Source organism: Scardinius erythrophthalmus (assembly GCF_964197995.2).
Source record: "Scardinius erythrophthalmus genome assembly, chromosome: 21".
Taxonomy (NCBI): domain Eukaryota; kingdom Metazoa; phylum Chordata; class Actinopteri; order Cypriniformes; family Leuciscidae; genus Scardinius; species Scardinius erythrophthalmus.
Window position 1 is genome coordinate 12124796 of NC_138241.1, and position 9157 is coordinate 12133952.

At 37.4% G+C, this 9157-nt stretch overlaps 1 protein-coding gene across 1 annotated transcript in view; it reads right to left on the reverse strand.

The window, feature by feature from the left end:
* The window catches only part of ttc7a (tetratricopeptide repeat domain 7A), a gene marked incomplete at its 5' end in the record, with an annotated part of 62559 nt that extends 53735 nt beyond the window's left edge, over positions 1-8824 (reverse strand). Inside the window, 3 exons of the mRNA XM_081351592.1 lie at positions 1833-1996; positions 6144-6330; positions 8705-8824. Coding sequence (XP_081207718.1) covers positions 1833-1996; positions 6144-6330; positions 8705-8824 — 471 coding nt within the window. The remainder of the gene's footprint in view (positions 1-1832; positions 1997-6143; positions 6331-8704) is intronic.
* Positions 8825-9157: the final 333 nt, after the last annotated feature.

A 9157-nucleotide genomic window follows, 5' to 3' on the forward strand; every position in this document is an offset into this window, starting at 1 on the left:
TCTTTGTAAAAATAGAGCTGTTCATTGTTTGTTCATGTTAGTTCAGAGTGCATTAACTAATGTTATACCATGGTCTGGGTGAATACTCGATTCTGATTGGCTGCAGGGTGTCCGTTAAAAAGTGATAATGGACACCTAGGAAAGGCGTCCCGTCATTTTGCCTGATGACAGTTCTAAATGATTGCGCTGGCTCAAACGCACTGATCAACTGCTGCGGTCGGGTCGCTGTGGCCACGTTGCTTGGCAACGCCTGTATACGGGAGATATTAAATAGTGCGCTCGACTTAATAAATAAAAACCCTCACGATTTTTACTCTAAAACACATTAAAGTATTATTAATTGATTAAATATTTCTTTCTTTCGTAAGTAACCATGGTATAAGCGGGTTAATGCCCTTCGAGGTGTCCATTATCAGGTATTAATGGACTCCGCTGCGCGTCGGACGGTTCACGCCTCGCCGTCGTCCATTAAAACCTGATAATGGACACCTCGTCGGGCATTAACCCTTACTTAACAAATACACCTTTGATTTTAATAACGTATAAGTAAATGTTGAAATTAACATTAACTAAGATTAATAAATGCTGAAGAAGTATTATTCATTCTTAGTTCATGTTAACTAAGGTAGTTAACTAATGTTAACTAATAAACCTTATTGTAAAGTGTTACCCACAAAACTTATATTTCGACGGAAAACCACAGGAAGCCCTTGTAGCTCCCAAATTATCCCAAATTGACAGCAGATGCAGAGATGTGTTCATGTGGAGCAGCATTTCCTGTGAACCAACCATACTGCTTACGTGTAAATGAACAGAGGGCCGCATTTCACTCTGAAACACGCAGCGTGAATATTTATTTAATCAAATCGGAGCCTTTGCGATTTGATAATCGCACTAAGCCATTTCGCAATTTAGGTTTTATTTTGATTAATTGTCCAGCCCTACTGACAATCTAAAACAGAGAATAAATGTTTAGAAGTCATGCAAGCACTACAGGGATTTTGATTGCCTATTCATTTTCTTCTAACAAGGACCAAAACTAAAAACTAAATTTAATCTCACCCAATATGAATATCATTGCATTACATGATAAAATATCAAACTATGCAGCATTAATTACTCTGCTAAGACACCTGTGTGAACTTGAGGAGAACTAACTTCATACATGACACCACTGTTTTCTGCAGAGCTGCTTTATAACTTCATTTCATCATTTCATTTTGCAACCCAGACACATTGCAGAATTAAACTGAAATGAATCAACATCTACTGAATTGAGATGTAAAACGACACTACTGTCTTCTGTAGAGCTGCTTAAGAGCTGAATTGAACTTACTTTATTATTGATGAACTTTGTTATTGAACTGAATTGAATCAACACTAAACTGACTTCACGTGACGAATGCCACCGTTGTCTCCTGTACAGCTGCTTTGTCTCATATTTGACTTAGTTAGCATCATTGATTGTTATTTTCCTGTTTATCACTGTGAAGCTGCTTTGAAACAATCAGTATTGTATAAAGCATTATATAAATAAAAGGTGACTAGACTTGACATCCACTAAAAATCAGCAAAGCACCAGCTGATAATAATAATTGCAAAAAAAGGAAAAGTTAAGTTTTAACCAAAACCGTAGCAGCCTTGTTTGCAGATCCCTATCGGCTTAATAGTTGTTCAATTAATAACTGATGTCATTTTAGTGGTTCACAATACAGAACTGAATTCCCAAAAGTTCTTCTGATATCCAGAAACCCTTTCTTCTCTTTCTCAGAGATGCTTAACGGATGATTGACTTGAGAAACAGAGAGACTTATGTAGGTGCAGCGCCAGACCTCCAGGAGTCCTCTGCAAAGGATGCCGTCGAGGTGAGCTTTGGCTCGGGCTAGTTTTGGCTGTGAATGTTCAGTCAGAGGCGTGGAATTCTTCAGCAGGGTCATGTTCTCCAGCAGACATTCTTCCAACTGAGCTTCAGCCAGCAGCAGCGTCCTGTAATCATCTACAGACAGAGAGAGAATCTGGGCAAAGGTTGAAGAAGAAAGACTAGAACATAGAGGTGTGGCGAGATATTGTGCCACGAGAATCCATGAACAGCAATAATAGATCGTTTTCTAAGGGTCCACGATATATATTAAAACCATTTAAAAATCATTACATAGTTCTATCATTTATAAATCTACACTAACACATGAGAATACATCAGTTTGTTTCTAAATATGCAAACTGCTGTCCATTGCGATTTCAAAATAAAAGTTTAAACCCTCGCTCTAGGTTTGCATTTTTTGATGTTCACATGATGTTGTTGAAGAAATTACAGTGGCTGTAGCATTTCTATCATAAACAAGTGGCCAAATATTAAAGATTAAGTGCACACCTGAATTAAATGTTATTTGGCCAATATTAAGCAAGGATGATCATGCTGTAAAGTGTAACAACAAAAATCACCATTTGCTGTCAACAATCACACCAAGTTGGCGTCGTCTGCAGGCATTTGTTATAATATATATTGTACATAGGTTGATTGTTTATAATATTATGTATATTACATTGTTTTTTAACAGTGTTGTTCAATAAAACCATAAAATGACTTGTTTTTGATACTTTATGTACAGTACAGGTCAAAAGTTTGGAAACATTACTATTTTTAATGTTTTTGAGAGAAGTTTCTTCTGCTCATCAAGCCTGCATTTATTTGATAAAAAATACAGAAAAAAAATGTAATATTGTGATATATTATTACAATTTAAAATAATTGGTTTTCAATTTATTATACTTTAAATTATCATTTATTTCTGTGATGCAAAGCTGAATTTTCAGGATCATTACTCCAGTCTATCACATGATCCTTTAGAAATCATTCTAATATGATGATTCATTATCAAAGTTGGAAACAGTTCTGCTGCTTAATATTTTTTCATAACCTGTGATACTTTTTACGGATACTTTGATGAATAAAAAGTAAAAAAAAAAAAAAAAAGAAGCAAATGTTTTAAAAATAGAAATCTTTTGTAACAACAATATACACTACTGGTCAGTAATTTTTTTTCTTTCTTTTTTTGAAATAAATCAATACTTTTATTCAGCAAGGATGTGTTAATTGATAAAAAGTGATAGTAAAGAATTTTTTTTTTTTTTTTAATAAATGCAGTTCTTTTTAACCTTTTATTCATCAAATATATTAGCAGAACTGTTTCCAACACTCATAATAAATCAGAATATTAGAATGATTTCTAAAGGATCATGTGATAGACTGGATGTCACATGTGACACTGAAGACTGGAGTAATGATGCCGAAAATTCAGCTTTGCATCACAGGAATAAATTATTTTTTAAAGTATATTCAAATAGAAAACTATTATTTTAAGTTGTAATAATATTTCACAATATTACAGTTTTTTTCTGTATTTTTGATCAAATAAGCGCAGCCTTGATAAGCGTTAGAGACTTCTTTCAAAAATATAAAAAAATCGTAATGTTTCCAAACTTTTGACCTGTACAGTATGTATGTAAACCAATTATTGTCTCGTTGTTATAATATATGTATTTTAAGTCATTTTTAAGGGTATTCAAGTCAAGACACCTTCATTTATATAGCTTTTTTACAATACAGATTGTTTCAAAGCACCTTTACAGTGATAATAGAAAGCTAATGCAACAAATATTGTTTTGGTTATACAGCAGCTCTAGAAGAAAGTCATTGTCCAGCTTAAGTAAGTTTTTGATTGACTAATTTCCGTTGTAAAAATCATTAGTTATTAAATAAAAATACTTTTTTTTCAGTCATATTTTGTCAATGAAGATTTCTTAAATATAGTGTTTATTAAAAATACCATCTCGTCTCGTTCTTGTGAACCCAATATCGTGTACTGTCTTGTCTCGTGAGCTAAGTGTATCGTCACACCCCTACTAGAACATGCTTGCTGTTTGCTGATTATGGTAGTGTATCTTCTTTGACTTCTTTTAAGGGGAAAATCCTCACCAGCATCACGTCTAGAACAGGGTTTTGTTGAGAAATTACTGTGATTTTTCATCCAACATTGGACTTTATCGCAACAGAATGGCATTCGCTGATAAACACGTCTAGATTTCATGCTAATCTACGGCTGCATTCTGATCAGGTTTAGAGAGTCACGCGTGTTTGTTTTAGATGAAATATACAGTCCTACAAGGAGGTGCTTCAAAAATATTCCCTTTGCCTTCAAGCATATTTTGTATAAACACTGTGGATGAGGTGTTTCCTGTTTGGTCAATCTCTCACTCCCCACGGAATCCAGACTTGTGTTATATGTCAAGTTTAGGTAGGCCTATGACATTTTCCCCAACAAAATATTAAGTAACTACAGTATATCACTTTGTAAAGTAAAGTAAAAATACTATGTTCAGTGGCCACCTTTTACTGACTAAGCTTGTTTCCCCACAGGGTGTTTGCGGTGGCGAAACAAGGCATGCTGGGTCAGAGATCTAATTTGGACAGTGGTGGACAGACACACACACCTCCTGGGAGCGGCATGTGTTAACTTCTAGATTACTGCTGTTGATTTAACAATGAACACGGCAGTTTAAGCAGTATGTTTACTTTTTACCATGCTTACCTTTGTAAAATTGAGAAAGTGAGAGCAACACTGTTTTTTAAAACTAAAACTATTTTCATTTATATTTTTCTTCTGTAAAACACAAGTTTTGTAAAAGTAATATAGTGAAATATTATTAGAATTTAAATTAACAATCAATTTTATAAAAATTTTCAAAATGTAATTTATTCTTGTGAAAGTGAAGCTGATTTTTTTAGCATCTGTACTCCAGTCTTCAGTGTCACATGATCCATCAGAAATAATTCTTATATGCTGATTTGGTTATTTAAAAACATTTTATATTATTTTCAATGTTGAAAACAGTTGCCCTGCTTAATATTTTTGTGGAAACTGTAATGCATTTTTTTTCTAGGAATCTTGAATAGAAAGTTCAAAAGAACAGTATTTTTTAACAGAAATCTTTTGTAACATAATAACATAATGGTCTGTCACTTTTGATCAATTTAACATGTCCTTGATGATTAAATGTATTAATTTCTTTCAAAAACAAATATCTTATTGATGGTATGCAAAAAGAAGCGTGTCAAATTAGTTTACAAGTTCACTATCCCTATTTAAATATAGTTAAATAGTTAAATTCTGTCATCATTTACTCACCCTCACGTTGTTTTAAACCTGTTAGAATTTCTTTTGTCTGCTGAACACAAAAGAAGATATTTTGAAGAATATGGGTAACCAAACAGTTGATGGGCCCCATTGACTTAAAATATACTATGGAAGTCAATGGGACCCATCAACTGTTTGGTTACTGACATTCTTCAAAATATCTTCTTTTGTGTTCAGCAGAAAAAAAAGAAACTCATACAGGTTTGGAACAACTTGAGGTTGAGTAAATGATGACAACATTTTGACAAACTATCTTTAACAACACCAGAGTGAATTAAAGTTATTTTTACGCGATCTTAGGTCAAAGAACATCTGGGTCAAAAGACAATGCCAACAGTAGTGTGTCTGGGAAAGTATTTATAGCCTGCTACTATACAGTACATCAATATAACGGTGGATACCTACAACATCAAATTCAGTACATACCCTTTCGTAATTGTATCAAGTGAGTTTCACCATCTGCACTTTCATTGACAGCCTATGTCATTTATGTCACCAGAAATAGCCAACAATCATTCAGAATTAACAGCTTACTGTTAAATAAATGTCAGTGTGAGTACCCACAGAAAAATAAATAATAAAAATAATACAGGTTTGGATGAGTGATGGTGAGTAAATTATGATACTATGCCTTTAAGTCGAGCAGCTTCTACCTGTATTAACTAAAGGGTGTGTGCAAGCACTGCATTTACATCTCTGATTCACATGAGTAACTGGAGTTATACACAGTCACTTCTCTCTCTCTCTCTCTCTAAAAAGTGTACTGACAAATCAAATCTAAACCCCAAAACAGATGTCTAAAAAAGTGAATGTGAGTTTCTGTGACTGATATCAGAGCACACGGGTAAACATGGGCAGAGTTTAACAGAAAGGTGCAAAGTTCATGCGGAACAAGACACACTCATCACTGCTAACTCTCTTCTATTCTACTGTGGCACGCGCACTTACCATCGTCATGCAGGCGCGCGGCAGTGAGCTGCTCCACTAAAGACGGTATTTTGTCCCAGTGACAGTCCGCCCGGCAGCGCTCGACCTCCGCTTCCAGGCGGTACTGAGAGAAGGAGTGCCGCGTTGACATCCCGACGCCTGCGTCTCTGTGACCGCGCTCCGCCGACACCAGAGGAGTGACTGCAGACTGTCAACGACAAACTCACTGAGCATGTGCAAACAAACATTAGAAGGCTTTGCCCATTTCAGGGACTGCAGAATATTGATCATCCCCGTTAATAATTCAATAAAAGTTAAAACATTATTATTCCTCTTTATGGCTGCTTGTATTAAAAAATGTCCTTCAGTTGCACTTGCACCGAACGTGGTAGCCCAAATTACATACAATTTCACACAGGCTAGCGTTCCCACTTCCCACACATTTTTATTTAATTTTACATTCTAAATCTCATCAGCATCTCTTTATATTAGATAGGCCTATAGCTACATTTTAAAAAGAAAATTTAAGAATATCGCGATGTCGTTATTTGTAGCTAAGCAACTGAGCATCATTCAAGCATAATTCAAACATTTTATTTTATAATTTTAACGACATCGAATGCATAGGGAATTTAGAAAATGTTGATGTCTCTTATCTACATATTTGCATTTTAAATGGATAAAAAAAAATGTCAGTATGGCAGTAACAAAATAGTTGTCAAGCAGACAACATATTCTTAAACCTGTTAAATAGGCCACTGCAAATGAATGATCTACACTGCTGGAAATACTAAGAAGCTTTAGGCTATGTTTATTGTTATTTATACTAGTGAAATGTCCCAGCATTCTTGGGATGCATCTCGTTCAAACAGATTCGAGGACCAGAACTAATTAAGTGTTAGCAAATATACATTTATTCAGTAATAATATTATGGAGATATAGGCCTATTTATGTTAAATGTTTGTGTTGTTGTTAAATTGAGCCTATATTTCCACTGTAATTAGCAAAGAACATCTCTCTCATCCTGGGCAGAGTGGTCTTCCTCTCTCATCTCCATCTCTATCACCTTCTCTCTTTCTTTTTCTCTCAGTATCCTATCTTCCCTTCCCAAATATTTTTTGATTGACATTTTTTTTTCCGTCTGTGTCAGTGAAAAAAAAACTTAAACATGGTCAGTCAACTGATATTTATGTTTTATTAATCATTTTCTCAAGACAAGTTAATTTACTAAAGGCTATCACAAGAAAGCTATATGTAACTAAGCTTATTAAATTAATCCACAGCATGTGCACACATTCTTTTTCTTTAGAAAAATGACACCAAGACTCATCTGTTAGGGCAGGCGGGCCAGAGTCCCACCAAAAGTCATAAAGTGAGCAGGATATAGGCCTATTAAAATGTAGCGCATGCCGCATGGATTCGGCAGGGATGTATTTATGATACTAAGCAGGGCAGCTGGTCTCTGAGCCCTCCCCAGCTCTACAGCGCCCCACACATATCCAATGTAAATCTGTGGTGAAGAATGGAACTGCAGGGGCATATTTCAGACTGCCCCGTTTCACGTAAACCGCTACAGACCAAGAAGGTATCAGTCTGCTTCAGCTATGTGTCTGCATCAGGTCAGCAACTAGTTGGCATGTTCTTCCTACGTGGAGTAGCATATTAAATTAATTAATTAATGTCTTCTGCTGAAAACAAAAGAAGATATTTTGAAGAATATTTCCAGCTTCTTCTGGTGGAGCAACCCAATCCAAGCCAGCAGAGCACTGACGGAGGCTGAGGATCGACTGCATCATGCTGACATCGTTGGGACAGTAGCTCTGGGCAGGCTTGGACTGGGTTGATCCACCAGAACGAGCTGGAAAAAAGCAGACCCAAAAGACTGCCGTGGCATGGTGCAGAGGGAGGTCCGTAAAGCAGAGAAGGAAACCTGGCATGTCAAGGCTGTTGCCATGAAAAAACAGGGTAACTGGACAAGGTGGGAGGGCGTACGAGAAAGGGCCCTGACGAGGCAGGACATCTGGACCATGGAAGGACATCGGATTAAATTTGTGATGTGTTCTGTCTACGATGTACTGCCTACTTCATCAAACCTCCATATTTTGGGGATAGGGGATGGCAGAGAGCCCCAGCTGCACGCTGTGTGGAAAGCCAGCCAATCTTGAGCATGTCCTTTCAGCATGCCGGTCAAGCTTGGCAGACGGGAAATTCCGGTGGGAAACCATATTCCCACCGGACTGTCACATCTGTAACAGTCATGATAAGTGTAACGGTCACCAGCTGTGCCCTTGAGAGCCACCTGAGGGCACTCCACATCAGACTATTGTCATTCCCTCACAAACTACATCTCCCTGTCACGGTTCATGAATTCACTGTTTTCTTCGTGTCTCGTGTATTTGTTGTTCTGTGTGTGTGGGTGTGTGTGAGTGGCCGTGGCCGCTCGTTTCAGCTGATCAGCGCGCCAGCTGATCTCATTCCCCACACCAGCTGCTGCCAATTCACTCACTTATAAAGACTCATCGCACTCTCCTCTCTTTGTCAGATCGTTGTTTTGGTGTCCTCATTGTGTATCGTGGTGTGCCGTCTCCAGTCCTCTTCCTGATTCAAGTTTCCTGTTCGGTGTCTTCATGGTGTTCGTCTCGTCTGGATGTTCACTATCACTGTATTCACCGTCACCTGTCTTTACCAGCACACTGACCATCTAGTCCCTGCGCCACCAGCCCACCCGAGTTCTGTACTTTATGTCATTTTGACCTTCAATAAAGAGTTACTTGCATTATTGCTTCCGCTTCATGTATTATGACAGAACGATCTGACCAAGCGATGGAAGCAGCAAGCGGATCCTCTTCTCCTCTGGAGGATTTCATCAGGTCCAGTATTTCTCGGATGGATGCCCAGGAGAGGAACTTAACTGAGTTGGGTCGGGCTATTCAAGCTCTTGTGGCGCAGGTGTCCGAGCTCACCCAGCAATTGCAACATCTACAAGCTACCCACACCGGCCGCTCCCCCCGTACCACCACAGAGCGTCTCCCAG